General features: G+C 36.8%; 1 protein-coding gene across 1 annotated transcript in view; it reads right to left on the reverse strand.

The window, feature by feature from the left end:
- UNC13A (unc-13 homolog A) overlaps window positions 1–21,102 on the reverse strand; it is a 264,443-nt gene that overhangs the window by 22,381 nt on the left and 220,960 nt on the right. The window contains exons 34-35 of the mRNA XM_058163052.1: window positions 8,199–8,237; window positions 5,045–5,074 (exon numbers count right to left, since the gene is read on the reverse strand). Of these exons, the coding sequence (XP_058019035.1) occupies window positions 5,045–5,074; window positions 8,199–8,237 (69 nt within the window). The remainder of the gene's footprint in view (window positions 1–5,044; window positions 5,075–8,198; window positions 8,238–21,102) is intronic.

Genomic DNA, 21,102 nt, shown 5'->3' on the forward strand with positions numbered 1-21,102 from the left:
TCCTCAGCTAGCTTTGCTACTATCTTTGCTGGCTGAGGAACTCTGGGAGTTGAAGTCCACAAGTCTTAAAAGAGCCAAGTTTGCAGACCCCTAACCTAGGGAATTAAGCCAGAGCTCTCATATTTAGACTAAAGTTAGAAATTCTCTTTTCTTTTCTTTTTTTGGCACAATTAACTTCGTGTTTTCACTGCTCTGATGTCATGGCATTATTGGCTACACCACTTCAGAGATCAAATTAAATGTATTGGAGATAAAAGGATGCCTTTTGGCTTCTTCGGATGCCCATTGTTTTAGGTCCACCCATCTTGATTCCAAAACAATTATGCAAACACAATATTATTCTATTTGATCAACAAACAAGCCTTAGGCTGATCCAATCGTATGTGTTTCTCCCTATCTACAAACTTTGTTCATTTCTCCCTCAAAACAGGCAGGTGCGGACAGTTTCAACTACTTTTTAACTTGTAAAAGTTCTCACAGCTTCAGCTGAAGGTTTCCTACTTTTGGCTTGAATCTTATCTTATCCTTCTTTTGCTTCCTTGAAGATTAGAGATTTTGCTGAAAGGAAATAAGCCAAATCTCTTTGAACAATGAATTCTGCATCTGGTTCCAAGCTGAGACGATTGAGATTACAGAACTACTCAGGATGTTTACCTCATAACATGATTCATAACTGGCATAATTAGTGTTGAATTTTAATTGGGTATTCTTAATATTTTAAAATTTTTAAATCTAAATTTTAATAATCAGCCTTTAAAATTTGCTCTTTTTAAATGTTGTTTTAAATTGTATATATTTTGTTTTTATTCTGGCTGTACACCGCCCTGAGTCCTTCGGGAGAAGGGCGGTATAAAAATTTAATAAAATAAAATAAAATAAATAATAAATAAAAAAACCAACCTCATAAAAAGATCCCGTGATGCTGCAGGTAGGCATATTTCTTCCAAATTGCTCTGATAAAATTGAACAGCACTCAATTTCCATTTTTTAAGAAAAATGGAACAAGAGGTAAATATTTCTGCTTGGTTTAAGTCCTGTTTTTTAATGGTACCATAAAATCTCTCCACTAAAGCTAGAAGAAATTACTATGTTTGCTTTATCAGCCTTGGTAAAACTTCAGCAATACCAGTAGATTCCATGCATCCCTGAGGCTGATTTTTTTTTTAAACGTAGCCTCAGTTGCAGAAGCTTGTTCTGCCTGCTTTGTAATCTCCGATTGAAGGAATAATAAGAATAAGAACAATAAAAGAAATTCAGTTCCTGGTTGGCTCCGTTGGCAATGGAGGTGATCTTTCTGGTCACCAACCTCTGGATCATGTTGGACTGCTAAGACAGCGACAATCAGCTGTCCAGCAGTTCGGAAACCCCCCTCTTCGGGAGAAGAAGCGGTGGTGAGCAAAAAGAAGCAGAGGTAGAGCTTCCCTAGAGCTCCTGGAAGATACCAGGGGGCTCGAAGGGTTAAGCCCCCTCAGAACTTCAAAGTGCTCCAGATCTGAGGCTTTTTTCCTGCTCCGGCAGACCTAATTGCCGCGACCAACTTCCGGGACCAATTTTAACTTAAAGAAGATAATACCGGACTGAACAGAAACAGGAGAGCTCTAATTATAAAAGCAAGTAATCAATCAATTCCCTGTTATTTTTTTTTTTTTTTAAGTTTTGGATTTGACTTCAAAGTGAAAATGGCGATCGTTCTTTAATGAGCTATGCAGTTGAAAACGAAAGTGTTACAATTCTCTGTTTGCTGTTTATTGCTGAAGGCCAGCTGGAAATTTTTTTAAACATTGTAATGAGAAGGGAGAAGAGATCGAGATATTGAGACTGATTTAAAAAAAAAAAAGACTTAAAAGGTTTATACGTAATATTAGCCGGGACCAATTTTAACTTAAAGAAGATAATACCGGACTGAACAGAAACAGGAGAGCTCTAATTATAAAAGCAAGTAATCAATCAATTCCCTGTTATTTTTTTTTTAAGTTTTGGATCTGACTTCAAAGTGAAAATGGTGATCGTTCTTTAATGAGCTACACAGTTGAAAACGAAAGTGTTACAAGTCTCACTGTCTGTTGTTTATTGCTGAGGCCAGCTGGAAATTTTTTTTTTTTTTAAACATTGTAATGAGAAGGGAGAAGAGATACTGAGACTGGAAAAAAAAAAGACTTAAAAGGTTTATACGTAATATTAAGTTAAAGAGAAATTTTAAGAGATGGCAGCAAAACAATTAAAAAATGTTGGAGATGTGATTGTGAGGATGCTACCTATTATCATATATGGTGGACTTGCAAAAAAGTTAAAGCCTTTTGGATTAAAATATGGTGGATTATGCAGAACATTTTGAAAAAGAAGATCAAGTTTGTTCCACAGTTCTTTTTATTAGGAATAATCTCAGATTGCACTGTTATAGAGACAAAACTGATTCTGAATTTAATAACTGCTGCAAGATTATTGATTGCACAATATTGGAAGAAAGAAGACTTACCTACAATTGGAGAATGGATTAGTAAAGTATCAAATTTAGCAGAAATGGCAAAAATTTCTGCCTACTTGAAAGACTGTACACAAGAAAAATATATATTGGAATGGAGGAAGTGGATTGATTATATTCAAAATAAGTATCAGATTAAAAAATATCAATTAGTTTTTGAGTGAAGTTAGGAATTATTATGTATTAGTTTAAGAAAGAAGGGAATTGATAGTGTGATGGTGTGAAATGGAATATGTTTTATGTTATATTTTAGATTATGTTTGTTAGTTACAATACCCTGTATTCTGTTCTGGGAAGTCTCGGGGAAGGAGGCGGGAAGGGAAGACTATAAATTGATTGGTTGCCATTGTACAGGAATAATGGTAGAATTAAACAAGTTGGAATGGTGTAATGTCGGGACTGCTCGGCAAACACTCCCGAAGGAAAGGGTAAGGAAAGAGGAGTAAAGAAGGAAGAAAGTAGGTAGGTAGGTGGGTAGGGAGGAAAGAAGGGAGGGAGAAGAAAGGATAGGAGGAGGAGAAGAAGGAGAAGATAGAGGGTTAGAAAGGATGGTAGTGAGAAGTGGGAAAGAGGAGGGGAAGTAGGAAAGCGAGGAGAAGGTGGTGGGGGAAGTTTAAGAAGGATGAGAAGGGAAGAAAGGATTAAAGGGGGGAGTGGCAGTCGAGCAGCCCTGACTGAGTATAATTTGAGTATAGGACTGATTGTTGGATAAGTGATTGTATTGTACACTGGTCAAATTGTGGGAATTATTATGGAAAAATAAAAAATTTTTGCAAAAAAAAAAAAAAAAGAAATTCAGATTATTTTCTTCTTGGATAGGGAGAATTTACAGTACTAGTTTCCCTTCAGTGCAGGCCTTTTCAGAGACTTGGGGCTATATATTCATGTGTGCCACAATTCTGTTAACACAACTTTGCTTATACTCTTTATCTAGGTATTGACTGCATATATAAACACTACAGGAAAGGACTCTGTCTTGACACAACCAGGCCACATATTCCTCCCTGTGGTAATATAAAGAGGAAAACCTAACAATCAACGAAATACTGTTTTATGCAATCCAACAGCACCCTGTGGAAGCTCCTAACATCCTTTTACAACATTAGATCAACTCCTGGTGTGAATGGGGCAGAATGCCATCACTCTGCTAAACAAATAATTCCCTCAACACTGTCAAACTATTATTAAATCTGCACTACTATTAATCTTCTCATCGTTCCCATCACCTGTCTCTTTCCACTTATGACTGTATGACTGTAATTTTGTTGCTTGTATCCTTACGATTTATATTGATACTGATTGGTTCCTGATTGCTTATTTGTACCTTATAACTATCATTAAGTGTTGTACCTTAGAATTCTTGATGATCTTTTCTTTTATGTACACTGGGAGCATACGCACCAAGACAAATTCCTTGTGTGTCCATTCTCACTTGGCCAATAAAAAAAAAATTCTATTCTATTTTATTCTATTGAAAGGGTAGGGAGTAGGAGTTGTATGTGTTTTGGTCTTTGGAACAAAATGGTTTTTTAAGTTCACAATGGTTTAAGGAACCTATTTCATCCTTTATCTCTTGACATTAGTTTGCCACATTTTCTGAATATAGATAGGAGGTTTTAAAGAAAGAATTTGAATTAGTAAAAATCTGACTTTCTGAAAAGATCAGATTAAAATTTGAATTTGGACCCATTCTACCCCATAGTCCCCTATAAAATGATTTTAAAAAATTCATTACATTCCACACAGGTAGACTGCTTTTTTGGATCTGTTAATCCTTCTTTTTTCCATTTGTTTCACAGACATCCAATATAATCAATCATTTTTCCATCCATCTGTCCATCCAGCCACTTTACAGCTTACTCCTCTTATATTTCAAGTTGCCATTTTTTTATGGTGGTCGCTATGCAAGTCTCTATGTATTGACCCTTGCCCCAGCTTTGGTCATTGAAGCCTTCATATTACGTGTTTCTTTTCAAGGACAGGAACTATCCTTTTTTTGTCCCAACTATGCACAAGGCTTTTTGGAAGTCTTTTCAGTTGATGACCAAAATGCAAACATTTTATATAGCAACACTGAGAGTCTCCACGTATTCTGAAAAGTCTCATTTGCTTGCAACAGATCCTGCCCCATTACTCAATCATTTCCCCACATATTTGGTTTTACATCATCATCCTTCCCTCTTGGGCCCTATGGTTTGGATGTCTTCTGCAGCCCTCCAACCCAACCCAACCCAACCCAACCACCCAACCTTGCCCTCCGTCAACCCACTCACATGCAGACAATCAAGCAAGCAAGCTGAGCAAAATATTTCAGAAGGAAAATATTAAACAATTACTTTGGGTTTTGGTTGGAAACAGAGACTAACAAACACGAGGTTTTAAAAGAGCAGCCAGTTCCAGGTAGCAAATTCTGGTAAGAAAGAAGGACAAGAGAGACAAACGGACAAAGGATTCAAATGACCACAAGAAAGAAAGACCAGGAGGTGGAAGATCTTCACGGGGAGGATAGGCAAGAAAACAAAATAGATGAAGCAGACTAAGAATTAAATGTAGAATCCTTACTTCAGTGTGACTGGGGAGCTTCACCCTAGTCTGTGGAAAGAACAGCACTATTTGTATGATTGCAGCATCTAGAAAACCCATGATAGCAATACAACACCATCCCTTCCCCACAACCATGCTGACATTAGATGCCATCTCCTCAATGACCCTGATGGCTGGGACAATAGAGTTACTGACACAGCTGGACAATATCAGATCTGGAGGAAAGCTTTTTTTCTAGTAAACTTCATGACCAGCTTATGGAAGATTGATCTGCATTGCTATTTTAAATGGGTTGAACAGAAAATTAAGTAAAATTAAACCAGAGTTGTGATACTTTTCATAACATATCTGCCAAAACGTCTCTTTTGTTTTGAATTTACACTATAAACTTTAGATCTGATTTCCACCAGAGTAATTATTATGAATTCATGAGGCTACTTTTGAAATTCCTCTCCTCCTTCTTTACTCATGATCCAAAATGGGTCATTGATAGTCCATTGTTCTAAATTTTAAAAATGTCCATCTCTGTAGGAGTTTTCTGTTAATCTCCTAATTTTCTGCTAAACTCCTTTTGGATATCTAATGCAGACCAGTCAGAATTTGGTATTTTGTATCTCCCATTAATAATATGATTAGAACTAATTCAATTTTTGGAATATAGGCAGGTTTAAGACTCATGTACCAACTTTATACATAACATGCTTAAATCTCTGCCCTAGGAAATCATCTAATTCAGGGCCAAATTATGACAAAGCCAAAACAGATTGAAATCCTCACAGATTTAAATAAGTGACAATGATGTCTTCAATAAACACCATTCATCCGATCTTTGTTTTCTGAGTCAAGATCAGAACAGCAAATATATGGATCTTATTCACATCAAAACTCTTTGCTCTGAACATCTGGCTATAAAGAATGGAACCTCCTGCCTCTTAATTCCTCTGAGGAAAGAATGGTGTCCCTTGATAGAGCTGTGCACGCTTCAGCAATGATTGACAATTGGTTCAGACACAGCATACTCTTAATTCCATGTTACTTGCAAAACACCTGGATGGGTTTACTAATCAACTACTCTAAGCTTCTGCCTACCCTCTCTGATCTAAAGTTTCCAAAAAGAGAGAACTAAATTCCCCTCTGGAAGATTAGCTCTATAGCCATAGGAATACTGATATTGATATGCTATCAATATCAGTATTCCTTTTCTAATGTTAAACCAGAATTTACACCGTTCACCTTAAGACCTGCATTATGTTCTGTCTATATGACGTCTCATCTACTAGAAATGGATTTCTCCTTGACTTTGGTGTTTGTTGTAACTGCTGAAAAACACATTGACTGATAGCATGAACAACATCCAACCACTCTTTAATGTGTAGGAGCTAGATTATTTTATTTGAAGTTTTTTTTCCCCAAAATATATATTTTCTGTCTGGAAAAACTATTGTATATGTAACTTATATTATTAATGTTAATATGGATGCACTGGATTTATGATTGTATGTTAATATGAATATATAGCATTTATTATTAATCAGATGTATTATCCTTAACTCCTGAATTACCCATCATTATCTCATTTTTGAACAGTTCTCTTTTGTATTCTAGGAGATTTAATGTTTCTGATCACTTGCAGCCACTCAAAATAGGAGAGAGTCCAGCAGCAGACCCAGAACACAATCTAGTATGCCTGAATCTTAATTTTATAATATGTTTTCAGTTATCCTTCCTAAAGATTCTCATTTACTTTTACTTTTTTTTATTCACATAAATTTCTGCCTGTCAACTTCATTGGATTCTGGGAGGCTCACAAAAGTATATATCTCATGTATTGATTTATTAATAAACTTTCTGTGTTTTTTTAAATGTGGTTTTTATAGTGGGTTCAAAAAGTGGGTTCTCCCTTTCTCTCTCTCTCTCTCTCTCTCTCTCAACCTTGACAACTTTAAGATGCGTGAACTTCAACTCCCAATCAATGCAGCATGGTTGGCTGGGGAATTCTGGGAGTTTAAATTCACTCATTTTAAACTTACTAAGGGTGAGAAACAGTTTATCTATGGTATTTAGTACATTTAGTTGGGAGCAAGACCTACTGAACTCAACAAGGCTTATTTCTCAGCAGAGCCAAGATTTCATTACATATACTGTGCGGATACTGTACATACAATATTCTGTTCTGTATCTACCCTATGTATACTCTGCTTTGAAATCCCTTGTACATACTATACTCTTCTTTGACCAGGCAACCTTTCCAACATGGACTGATCTAGAACAGCGGTCATCAACTGGTGGTCCATGAGAAAATTTTGGTGGTCCGCAGAAAAATTATTTGCATTTTTTATATTGCACTAAGTACCATTTATCTTTTTTTAAAAAAATATTAGTGGTCTGTGGGATTTAAAATTATGAATTTTTAGTGGTCCCTGAGGTCCGAAAGGTTGGTGACCCCTGAAAAGTTGTCCAATCACAAAAATTGGCCTATCTTTTGTTCCATGGACAGCACTCGTTAAAATGGATTGGTGGATGGTTGGAATGCAAGACAAACTGACCCGATCCATTTATCAGAGATGTATGGAGGTACACATTGTGCATAACAGTGGCATCTCCAAGTTAGTTGCTACCTCCATCCATGTTATCTCTCCTCTATCAAATTAAGAGGATAAGAATCTTGAGGTAACAATATTGGAGTTCTACTTCCCTTAAACTGCTAGCTGTAATGTAGATTGGCATTACAACTGTCTGTAACATACATTGTATTAGGCTAGCTTCTGCTGCACAATATGGACACAGATACAGGTCCTCTAGAACAGGGGTCTCCAACCTTGGCAACTTTAAGCCTGGGGGACTTCAACTCCCAGAATTCCCCAGCCAATTCCCCAAAATTCTGGGAGTTGAAGTCTGTCAGGCTTAAAGTTGCCAAGGTTGGAGACCCCTGCTCTAGAAGACAAAACCCATGCTTCTGCATTAAACAGCCCCTCCCCAGACAATCAAAGACACAGAACAGTATATATTTTAACAACATAAACTATGAAACACAATGATCAACCCTTATTGATGTCAAAGCCGCAACTGATTCCTTGAACATTTCAGCTGAACTGAGTGAGTTGGTGATAGAAGTTAATGTCAGTTGGGTCTTTTGCTACAGACAGACAAAAGAGTGAGAATGGCTCATTACCTTCTCAGTCCCCTTGCCATGCTTTCTTAAGAGGGTTCCCTGTAGAAACAATATCACAAATTGATCAATATGGAAGGAGAGGAGAAACATGTCTAGATAGGGATATCAGAAGAAAAAGGAGTCAGGGGAGGAAGGAGAGAGATTCAAGCTCCATTACCCTGGGGTTATCTCTAGAGAACAGCATTATCAGAAGATGTGAACTAAACTTGGCACTGAATCTGCATTTTGCCCCCAAAGAATCACTTCTTCTCATTTGAACAGCACCCCAGATTGGTCAGAAATAGATATAGGTCACAAGAATTGACTGATGACATACCCAGCCTTACAGAAAACATTCTTGCTTGCATGGCTGGACTACTGCAGTGCACTCAACACAAACCTGCTTTGGAAGACTACCCATAAATTACGGTTAGTTTGATATACGGGAGCCTTCTTCTTGATGAATGAGAATCATTAGAGTCATGTAATGCCATTGTGATCAACCATGCAGTGTGGTCAACAGAATTCTAGTTGAAATATTGGTTTTGATCCATAAAGCCCTTGGCCCCTGGATATCTGCAAGTAGAGACAACCCATCTGCTTTTGTATTTTATAGCTTTTAAGAATTTGGAGGCAGGGACCAAAAATATTGTTTCTTGTTCATGGCGCCTTGAGGAAATGTTAGCACCAGGTTTTCCAAAACCTAGTGAAAAATGAGCTCTGCAAAAGAAAATGTGAGCAATGATAGATTTGTGCCCTTGGATATTCCAATATTGTGGTACTTGTGTGTATTGGGTTTGGATTTTATATTGCTTTTATTATTTTATTATGTTACCATATTAACATTAACTAACTGGATCCCTCTTCCTTTTTTCTTCCAAATTCTACAACTGTCAGAATTATCAAAATTCTGCCCCATCATCCTATAGCCATATATAGTATAATTGAAGCTGTCATGCCTTTACTAGTTCTGTTCACACAATATGCTTAAAATGGCAACCTAGCAGATATCTTCAAATATGTTAATCTTGATTAGTTTAATTTTGGCTTGGTATTGGTGTGTATCTGGCTTAGTGTATTGTATACAAGCCTGGTCTACTTGATAGTTCATCTATTGTATGAACTCCGAAAATGCATTTATTTAATAATCAAATATTGTACTATATATAGTTTAATGTGAAACGCAAGTTATTTAAGTTCATTTGCCAATTCCATTTACCAAATCCATTGGCAATATGAAAAATTGCTTATCGGGTAAAGCATTGTGATCATGGTGATCTTTCAGTGGTTGACATTTGTTTACACAGAAGATTATGATTGGCCACTAGATCAAATCAAAGACCAACCTTACTCAATAGTCTCTTTTACTAGAGACAACAAGTTCATTTTGAGAAAACCACTAGTTACAGATGGAAGCAATCATATTGGTCTTCAGAAGGATGATATAAGGGTATTATTTATACATGCAGATGTAATTCGAGATGTTTCCAAAGATCCTTTGGCCAAATATAAAAACTAGATTTCAGAGCAAATGATGTAGCAAAAAACTAACCAACTTCTGCCTTTTTGATGCTACTATATTCAAATATTCATTGTTGCTCCTGCCACAATCAATTGTGTTCCTAAACTAGGGCCTCTGTGGTTCAGACTGGTAAGACAGTCTGTTAATAACACAGCTGCCTGCAATTACTGCAGGTTCTAGTCCCACCAGGCCCAAGGTTGACTCAGCCTTCCATCCTTTATAAGGTAGGACCCAGATTGTTGGGGGCAATAAGTTGACTTTGGATATAAATATATAAATAGGATGAAGACTATTGCTAACAGTGTAAGCCGCCCTGAGTCTTTGGAGACAGGCGGGATATAAATGCAAAAAAACAACAACAAAACCTAATTGCCACCACTGTGCAAACCCCAAAATCCAGTAGGGATGGAGAAGGAAACTGGCAATCAGCATTTATTTCCATAAGCACATGGATCAAAGGAGCTGGAATACTGTTTGTAAGAAATGAGAAAGGACTACTGAGAAACAACACACTTATTCAGGTGAGTTAAAAACCTGGCATCTATACTGCACAAAGTATTAAATAGTTTTTGTGTTTTAGATGTTTGGTTAGTGTTAGTGTATCAGTGTATTAGTGTTTTGTGTGATCCTGGAAAATGGGTTATTTTAGAAATTGTGTTAAGCATTTTGTGTAAACATAACTTTTGTGTGTATACCTTCTCACTCCTTCCATCAAAATTTCAGATAAAGCACACAGATTTAACAGAATTTGGAACTTTTTGGGGGAAGTGTTGCAATGTTCCTTAGCAGGACAGATCTGTAGAAATCTATAGTCTAAAAGTTTGTTTAGGTATTTCCTTAGATACAACTGAATTAAAACAATTCCTGTTTCATCTGATGTCCTCTTGATATACAGTATTTAGCAGTAAACTACTTTAATACTTGCTAGCTTTCCTAGGGGATGGTGGGAATTAAAATCCAATATACCTGCAGAGCACCTGGCTAGAGAAGGTTGAATTTACAGAAGTATAGCTAAGGAAGGGATGGGCACCTTAAAGGCTTGGTGTAGGATCTGTTAAAGGAAATTAGAAGGTCAGGACACTGAGAAGGGATAATACTTTTGTCTATCCCTATGGAAAACAATGTGAAAATACTGAAATGATACAGTCTTCAAAGGAGGACGGGATTAAAACTTAACTCTAACCAGCTGTGATATACCCAGGTTAGTATAAAAAATGGTGCCCTCTTGACCAGAAAGACCTGCCGATATGAGTGGATCCATGTACTAAAGTGTGCATATGTATTTGGGGGGATTTATTTGATGACAATGTGTGCACTTTGTTCATATGTCCCCTCAGCCTGTGTGCCTTGGAAGAGTTAGTAGCTAAGGTTCCAAAGCATAAAACAGGCTTGCCTAACTTAATGTCTACTAGATGGATACCATTTAGAGATGGGCACCGTGTTGGGTATCCACCAACTCTGGAGGAAATAAGGTTGGGGATGGTAAATCTCAGCTATTAACTCTGAAGAGCTTGCATGACATAAATTGCAATAGACATGTCCTCTTCTCATGACATGCCCCTACTCTTGGGCCATAGCAGCGTAATGTATCGGTAACAAGGTGCCCACCACAGACTACTTGGGATCTGTTGTCTTCTTCACCCAAGGCTCCCCCATGTCTACCTCCCAAACGCAAGGAACATTTTCACCGGACAAGTTGTTCCTTCACAACTCCAAAGAACATAAGAGGAAGGGAGACTGAATTTGGAGAATGCACTTCTCAAAAATTGACTTCTTCACCCTTCCTGTCAAAGTCTCATGGGCAGACCTGAACATCTGGTTCTTGTAACTCAATGGCAAGAGCAAACCTTCCCTCCTCCCATCTTCCCAGGAAACAACCCCGTTATAGCTTCTGACAGTGAGGGACAGACTTTCCACCAAGACGTCATAGCTGGCGCGAAGCAGCTCAGCAACAAGGGGGAAGAGGACACAGAACAAGAAAAGGCAAAGGCATTGGGAAGGGGCAGGAGCAGATAGAGAAGGCATAGGGACAAGGTAGGCAGCCACCACAGAACAACAGAAAAACCAGCTCAAGTTACTTTGGGTAGGAAAGATACTAGACGCAAGGCACATGGACAGGGCGGGAGAGAGAGAGACAAACATGAGAGACAGGGGTGACCTGCCGTACTTACAATCATCTGCCAAGGTGAGAGGAGCGGAGCAATTAGAAAGAATAACCATGAGTAGGCCATCACCTTCATATCCCTTGTGTCCCCACCCAACTTATCCTTAACCCCACAGCCTCCCACAATTACAACAGTCCCTCCTGAAACACAACCAGAGAACTGATGGGGACATCCTTGTACTATAGAGAAGTGTTGTCCCAGTCAGTGAATATCACAGATATAAAGAATGACTGGCAGTTGAAGAAAAACCATGTTGATTTAAGTCAATTAAGTTAAGCTTGAAATTCCACACCTCCGTTAATTCAATGACACAATTCATCAGTTTAATTGCAGGGACTCAACTTTCATGCTTATTTTAAATTAGGGCGGCATTTGAAAGCAGAACTGGGTATTGAACAGCATGTCCTCACCTGAGGAGCTCCTGGAGAAAATGGACTAGCTAGAGGAAGGACATAGTGCAACTTGGCCAGTCAACGCACAATTAAATTCTTGGCTTGTAAAATTTTATTACTGAGTATTCATCAGCTCAGCTTTAGAAAGAAACTGATAAAGTGATTTTTTTCTATGCATTTACAAAAAGGCTGAGATGTTTTTCATGTTTTTGTAAAGGTGCAACAAAAGTATATTCCTTAGCAAAGTCCATCTTAGGTGCAAAGAAACTTTCAGTGAAACTGAAATGAGAACAATGTAAAGGAGGAATGAGATGAGTCACAGAAATTGGTATCAAGCTTTCATTCCATCCTTTTCTAATCTCTCACCTTCCAGCTGTTTTGGATTATACTTTCCAATCTCTCTTACATCACATCACAACACAACATATCCCAAAACCCAGTCTGTCTGAGGATGAAGAAGTTATGGTCCATTGCAACATCAGACTAAGGGAAACTATTCTTTGCTTCCCAAAGCACCTATACCCACCCAATTTGCAATTAGAAATCTTGAAGGATTCTAAGGAAGCTGAAACATAAAGACTGTCCTGCCTGGGATGAAGAAAAAATCAACAACAACATCTAGTATTTCCTCATTAGTAAAAAAAAAAAAATAGTAATTAATAATCCTGGCCCCATTTTTCTCTCTTTTTTTTTTTTTTTTTTTTTTTTTTTTATTGAAAGAGTTTTAAAAAAAACAAAAACATTTTCCCCCTTTTTTCCCCCTCCCTCCCAAAAAAAAAAAAAAAAAAAAACATCCCCTCCTCCCCACCCCGGCTTCCCGGTCAATCACAAGGTAAACTCCAATCCAAATAACCACATCCAAATCTTTTCGTCCCCCAACCCCCTCCCCATTACATAAAATAACTTTCTAATTATTCAAAGGCAATCTGATATTTCTTAATCTGATATCTGTTTTGTAAATAATCAATCCATTTTTCCATTCAATTAAATATCTTTCCTGCGTATTGTCTTTTAAAAACGCTGAGATTTTAGCCATCTCAGCCAAGTTAATAACTTTCAATATCCATTCTTCAATTGTAGGTATCTCTTCTTCTTCCAGTATTGTCCAATCAACAGTCTTGCTGCTGTTATTAAGTTCAAAATCAGTTTAGTCTCAATCCCTGTACAATCCATTATAATTCCCAAAAGGAAAAATTGTGGCAGGAACTTTATCTTCTTCTTCAGTACATTTTGAATAATCCACCAAATTCTTATCCAAAAGACCTTAATTTTCTTGCAAGTCCACCAAATATGAAAATATGTAGCATCATCACAATCACACCTCCAACATTTCGCTTGGATATTAGGATACATACATGATAATTTTTTGGGATCTAAATGCCATCTATAAAACATCTTATAAAAATTTTCCTTAAATTCTGTGCTTGTGTAAACTTAACATTTCTAACCCAAATTTTCTCCCATGTTTCCAACATTATTGGTTCCTGAATATTCTGTGCCCATTTTATCATACAATCCTTTACCAAATCCTTTTCGAATCTATTTCAAGCAACACATTATACAATCTCTTTATATGCTCGTGGGTCTGATTTCTAATTTGCTTTATTAAATTTTCCTCCCTTTGCATTATACCAATTTTTTGATCTTCTTTCCATCTAGCACTTATTTGCCCATATTGAAACCAAGTATAATTCCTCCCTTCTTCATTTTAATACCTGTAATGATTTTAATTGCAATCTACCTCCTTCAGCATACAAAAGTTCTTTATATGTAATCATTTCCTGTTTCTGTTCTATATTTATATTCTCTATTGCATGTCTAGGGCTCGCCCATATAGGAATCTTATAATCTAATTTATAGGAATATTTATTCCAGACCAAAAGAGCACTTCTCAACACATGATTCTTAAAAGCCCTATCCACTTTTTTCCATAAAATAAGTACCCATGCCATCCATGTAACAAGTCATAACCTTCTATATTCAAAATTCTTTCCTCTGTTAAGTTAAACCAGTCACTTATTACTGAGAGGGTTACTGCTTCATAATCTAGTTCAAAATTAGGCATTCTTAAACCACCTCTTTCCGTGAATCCTGTATTATTTTCATTTTAACCTCGCCTTTTTACCCTGCCATATAAATTTATTAATCCCACTCTGCCAATCTTCCAAATTTTTATCCTTTTTAATTATAGGTATCATCTGGAACAGAAACAAAAATCTAGGTAACACATTCATTTTAATAGCCGTAATCCTTCCCAATAGGGATAACTGCAATTTCTTCCAGCCATTCATATCATTCTGAACTTTTGCCATAGCAAGTCATAATTATTCTTATAAAGTTTCTTGTTCGATGAGCTAATATAGACCCTAAATATTTAACCTTTTTACTACCTCAAATCCTGTCATTTCCTCTAGTTTTTGTTTCTGTTGTATAGACATATTTTTAATTATCACTTTTGTTTTATTCTGATTTATTTTAAATCCTGATACCTTTCCATATTTATCAATTACTTCCAACAAAAATCTACTTGAATTTATAGGATTCATTAACGTAACCACTACATCATCTGCAAAAGCTCTAACTTTGTACTCATATTGTCTAATCTTAATTCCTCTATTTTCATTAATTCTCGTATTTTATCTAATAATGGTTCCAGAGTCAAAACAAACAATAATGGTGATAAGGGACATCCCTGTCTTGTTCCTTTCGCAATCTTAATAACTTCTGTCAAACTACCATTTACTATAATCTGTGCTGTTTGCTCTCCATAAATCGCTTTAATTATTCTAATAAAACAGTCTCCAAATTGCATTTTCTCTATTAATTTAAATAAAAAATCCCAATGCAATCGATCAAAGGCTTTCTCTGCATCCAAAAAAATAAGTGCCGCTGAAGTATTCTTCTTTCCAAATATTCCAATATATTAATAATCTGTCTAACATTATTCCTCATCTGCCTCCCTTTTATAAAACCAGATTGATCAGTATGAATTCTTTGTTGTAAAACTAACATTAATCTATTTGCTATTATTTTTACAAAAATCTTATAATCATTATTTAAAAGTGAAATCAGCCTATAGTTACCAGGTTTAGAGCAGTCTTGCTCCTCTTCGGTATCAGTGAAATAAAAGATGTTTTCCATGACGGGGGTATTCCCACTCCTAATTGTAACTGATTAAATAATTCTTTAAGTGGGCCGAATATTTCATCCTGTGTTGTTTTATAATAGGTTGGTGAAAGACCATCTGTACCAGGGGTTTCCCATTTTAATTGTTTAATTGCCTCCACTATTTCTCCAGTAGCTATCGGCGGTTCAGCTCCTCCTCTGTTCTAATGTTAGAATATTCACCTTATAATCTTTCAAATAATCATAAATGTCCCTATCCAATATTTTGTCTTTTGCATATAGTGCAGTATAAAATTCTGAGAATGCCTTTTAATTTTATCCTGTTGATATATCTCTTTACCTTTATATTCTATTTTTGTATGACACGTGCTTTCTGTTTCTTCCTTAAATTATATGCCAACTATCTCCCAGGTTTATTTGCATTACAAAAGGTATTATGTTGAGCATATTGTATATTCGTTGCCACCTGGTCTGCCATTAACATATTAAATTGACTCTGTAATATTTTTATAGCCTCTTTAAGTTTATGATCTTGTGGGTTTTGAATTAATAACTGTTGCTTCCTTGAATTTCTTCTTCCAAATATCTACGCTGCTTTTGTTTATTATTCCTTTGCCTGTTGTCCAAATAAATCAATATCCTCTAATAAACGCTTTGCTCGCTTCCCACACAGTTCCTATAGGTGTCCCTTTGTACATATTAAAATCAAAAAATTCTTTTAACTGTTTCTTACAATAAGTTACATTATCCTCATATCTAAACAGATTTTCATTCAACCTCCATGTTCTACCACCTTTTTTCCCTTGTAATAATTCCATCCATACTGGGCTATGGTCAGTTAAACACCTCGAAATATCTTCGTTTTCTTCACCCTAGAAAGCAAGTCATTAGAAATTAAAATAAAATCAATGCGTGAAAAAGATTGATGCCTATCAGAAAAAAAAGTAAAATCTCTCTCATCTGGATTCCGTAACCTCCATATATCTCTAAACTCAAAGTCTTCCATCATTTCAAAAAGGATTTTGGTAATTTTGCATGTATAGGTATCTTCTTGGAGGAAGTTCTCTTATCCCTTCTTGTATCAATTACTCCATTCCAGTCTCCTAATAAAATAAACGAACTATAATCCCAGAGGGTCAACCTCTCATGTAACATTTTGTAAAACTTTTCTTGTTGCTGATTAGGTGCATAAATACCTATCAACAAAGTCTTTTTTGCATCTATCACCAGTTCAATAGCAATAAATCTTCCTTGAATATCTGCCTCAATTAGCTTAGCTGGTATATCCTTCCTGATATATACAACAATTCCATGCTTCTTTTCCAAAGCTGATGCAACAAAATGGTTACCCAATTTTGAATTAACTAAATATTTTTGGTCTGATAATTTTATATGTGTCTCTTGCAAACAAATCACATCATTTTTAAATTGTTTCAAGTAGTGAAATATTTTCCTTCTTTTCTGAGCTGAATTCAAGCCATTAACATTCCATGACAAGATTCTATTTGCCATTACTGGCCTCCTGAAGCTTTGAAGCAGACAACGGAAGCTCCTCCTCCGGTATCTTCCGTCTAGCTCCTCCCACAGCTTCCATAATGGGATCCTGACTTTTACTTTGAGACTGTTGCTCTTCTTTACGCTTAAGGGCTCCTCTTGTCACCCTTTGCTCTTGTGGTTCCTCTAATACTGGCAGCAATAAAGGCTCTTGGGTCACCACGCCTTCTTGAGTCTCTTGAAGTTTTTCTATCACTTCTATTTCGACTTTCAAAACTGTAGAAAGAAAATCCTTTGCCTTTAAAACCGTGTCAATTCTATATCTCCTTCCTTGATAGAATAGTGTCAGTCCAACTGGCACCTCCCATCTGAATTGAATCTGATGTTTTTTAAGTTCTTGTGTAAAAAAAGCAAATTGCTTCCTGTCTCTTAACATCTTTGAAGGAATCTCTTTCAACACCTTCAACTCCTGTTCTCCAATATTAAAGTTGTCTGATATGAAACTTGCAGAATTTGATTTCTCATAGTCCTTTTCACAAAATAAACCACAATGTCCCGAGGAAGCTTTCTCTGTCTTGCAATCCAAGAATTAACTCTATATATTTTATCAATTTGGTAAGCTACCTCTTGGGGTCCGCTTCAATAAATTCAGCCAATGCTTCTGATATAATTTTTCTTAAGTCTTCCACGCTCTTCTTGCATACCACGAATTCTAAGAGCTCCTTCCATAAGTTTATATTGTAATATCACAACCTGATCTTCATTTTGATCCACTTTTTCTGAACACCTTTCATTTCATCTTCTAAATACTTATTTGACTGAGAGATCTGTTGCATTTCCACTTCCAATCCTTCAATTTTTTACTCAGTCCTTGAACTGCCATAAGAATATCTTCTCTTATTTTTGCATTAAAATTCTCCATCATCTCTTTTGCCTATCTTCAGAAAGTTTTAATTGTTCTTTCAATATTTCCTCAAGACTTGGTTCAGATCCCTTCTTCCAGAAGGCTTTAAAGGTTTAGCTGCCATTCTGTCTTCAAAAGAATCAGGAATTCAAACTTAATAACTCTCCTTCCTCCTTTCAGTATAAAAACTCCGTTTGTAACAATCCACAAGTAACGCTGCTTCATCGTACTAAAAATTTTACTTTCACTTTTAGACGCCATTTTAAAAGTCAATTAATCAAAGACAAAGAAAGGTTTCAAATTTCAAAAGGAGTCGGTACTTGCCGTGCTGATTCTACATCAAAGTTCGAACGCTTGTGAAATTCCGTCTGCTTGGAATATCAATCAATTTAATAAGTTCTCTAGAGCAGAAGCAACATTCCTCTCCTTTTCCCTGATAAAAACAGGGGCGTGCTGAAGTTGGAAGGAGTGGAATTCGGTGGGGTCATAAATCCAGGAAAATTCGCTCTTAAGAGCAAACCCCCTGTCAGACCTGCCACTCTTCCACAATTCTGATAATCTCTTTCACCCAGAGATTATGCTAAGCTCAGTGAACAGTGATTTATTTTCTGTTTCACTGACTTTTACAATCTTCTAACACGGAGTGCTCTGTTTGAGCACCCAGCAGGAGGGTGACGTCACTGGAGCCTCTGGCCCCATTTTTCTCTCAATTATATCCTTTCAACAGGAAAGTTAAGATTCTCAAAATCTGGAAATTTAATTTATGCCCCAATTTTCCCTTAATTACCGATCTCAGAATTTCTCAGGACTTAGCACACACACACACACACACACGCCAACCCACAAAGTCTCTAGAAGTTGAGTTTGCCTAAGACCGTGTTTTTTAACTACGGTGGCTTGAAAATGTGTAGATTTCAACCCCCAGAACTTCCCATGTCGGCTGAGGATTTCTGGGAGGTGAAATTCACACATCTTCAAGTTGCTAAGTTTGAGAAGCATTGAAACTAGGAGAAGAATCATACCTAAAACAACCCGATTCTGATGGAGTCTAGGTAATGTACCACAAAATAAATTAGGTTAAATAAGTAGAAAGTAAAACAATCGTATTCTTTATTGAATATTCCGGCAGTGTCCGCAATCACCTTGGATCAAAGGCAGGACGGAATAGTGCTCTCTTTGCTTGCTTCCAAAAAGCAAGGAAGGTTGGGGCTCATCAGCTCTCTGGGGTCAGTTGCTGACAGGTGCTGCAAGAATATTCCTGCACTCTCTGGAGTTCAGGTAGTCCTCGACTTACATCATTCACTTAAAGAATGTTTGAAGTTAACATTGGCATTGAAAAAAGTGACTTATAACCAGTCCTCATGACTGTTACAATGTTCCTGCAGTCCCACGATTAAAATGGCTTGGCAACTGGTGTGTATTTATGATGGTTGCAGCATCCCACGGACAGGTGATTGCCAGGTATTTGAGACCTTCCCAGGCAGGTTTCTGACAAGCAAAGTCAATGAGGGAAGCTGGATTTGCTTAACAACCATGTGACTTGCTTAAAAACCGTGGCAAAAAAGTTTGTAAAATCGAAGACGCCTTATTTAACAACTGATATCATTTACCAAAAGAGGTTCTGGTCCGAATCATGGTCATAACCTTAACATGTGTAGTTTCAATGTTTTAATTATTTTTCTACTTGTTTTATAACTTGCAAGCTGCCCGGAGTCACCTTATAGGAGAGATGTACGACATAAAATTTAATTAAATAAGTCGAGGACTACCTGTATCTATTTGCTTTCAGAGCCTGAACACTGCAGAGTCCACCTTTTCAAATCTTTCAGTTCTGGTTCAGAGGAAAGACCCTTTTCTGATTTCCAAAAAAACATCTTGAGAACTTCCCCCTCAGCCTTATCAACTGGGTTCTTCACTACAATGTTCATAGCTATAAACCACTGTTTATATTTAGAAGGTGAGAGAACCCCTGGAGCAACACTACCACTTGTAAGTAATTTTTCTGCTTTCACACCCTCTTTGTCCCATTTCTGCATCACTTGTCTCCAACCATTTCCTAAATTGGAACTCCAGGGGGCTCCTCTTTTCTAAAGAGCTTCATTCTTCTAAAGAAAAAGGGAGTTTGCCCACGTGGTCCTAGGTTAGCCTCTCTGAATCACAATCTCCCACTGAAACGTGTATTTGCATACTAGAGAAAAAGCTAGTCTTTGATCCAGAAATGCTGATTTTCCACAGAGAGTTGTTTAATTATTTGTAGAGATGAATATTTAGTCACGCCAGCTACAATCTGCAGTGTAAAAAAACAATAATCCAGAAGTATATCTGTTGGTTCTGAAAATGACATCTCTGAGGCAACTGTAGTTTCCACAGTGATAGTTGGGGTTTATTCTTTTATTTTTATTTATTTATTTTTGTCACAACATTATATACAAGCACATATAATGAAAGAAAACAATAGGACAGGAACGGTAGGCACTTTTGTGCACTTATGCACGCCCCTTATAGTCCTTTTAGGAATGGGGTGAGGTCAATGGTAGACAGTTTTTGGTAAAAGCTTTTGGGAGTTTGAGAAGAGACCACAGAGTCAGGTAGTGTGTTCCAAGCGTTAACAATTCTGTTAGAAAAGTCATATTTTCTGCAATCAAGATTGAAGCAGTTAACATTAAGTTTAAATCTATTGTTTGCTCTTGTATTATTGCGATTGAAGCTGAAGTAGTCTTTAACAGGAAGGACATTGCAATAGATGATTCTGTGTGATTCCGACTCCGACAGGTCATGTCAGAGTCGGCAGAGTTCTAAGTTTTCTAATCCCAGGATTTCAAGTCTGGAGGTATAAGGTATTTTGTTGTTTACAGAGGAGAGGAGAACTCTTCTTGTAAAATATTTCTGGACTCGTTCAATTGTATTAATGTCAGAGATGTGGTATGGGTTCCAGACAGGTGAGCTGTATTCAAGAATGGGTCTTGCAAATGTTTTGTATGCTCTTGTTAGTAGTGTAGTGTTTTTGGAAAAGAAGCTACACAAAATTAGGTTTACAACTCTTAGAGCTTTTTTTGCTATGTAGTTGCAATGGGCTTTGGCACTTAGATCATTTGATATGAAAAGTCCAAGGTCTTTTACAGGGTGGAGGTCATCAGTAAGGTAATGTCCATCAAGCTTGTACTTAGTGTTTGGGTTCTTTTTTCCAATATGTAAGACTGAGCATTTGCTGGTTAAGATTTGGAGTTGCCAAGTTTTAGACCAATCAGATACAAAGTCAAGGTCTTTTTGAAGGGTAGTAGTATTGTTGGTGGTGTTAAATAGTTTAACATCGTCAGCAAAG

The sequence above is a fragment of the Ahaetulla prasina genome, chromosome 1 (genome assembly GCF_028640845.1).
Source record: "Ahaetulla prasina isolate Xishuangbanna chromosome 1, ASM2864084v1, whole genome shotgun sequence".
In the NCBI taxonomy this organism is placed as follows: domain Eukaryota; kingdom Metazoa; phylum Chordata; class Lepidosauria; order Squamata; family Colubridae; genus Ahaetulla; species Ahaetulla prasina.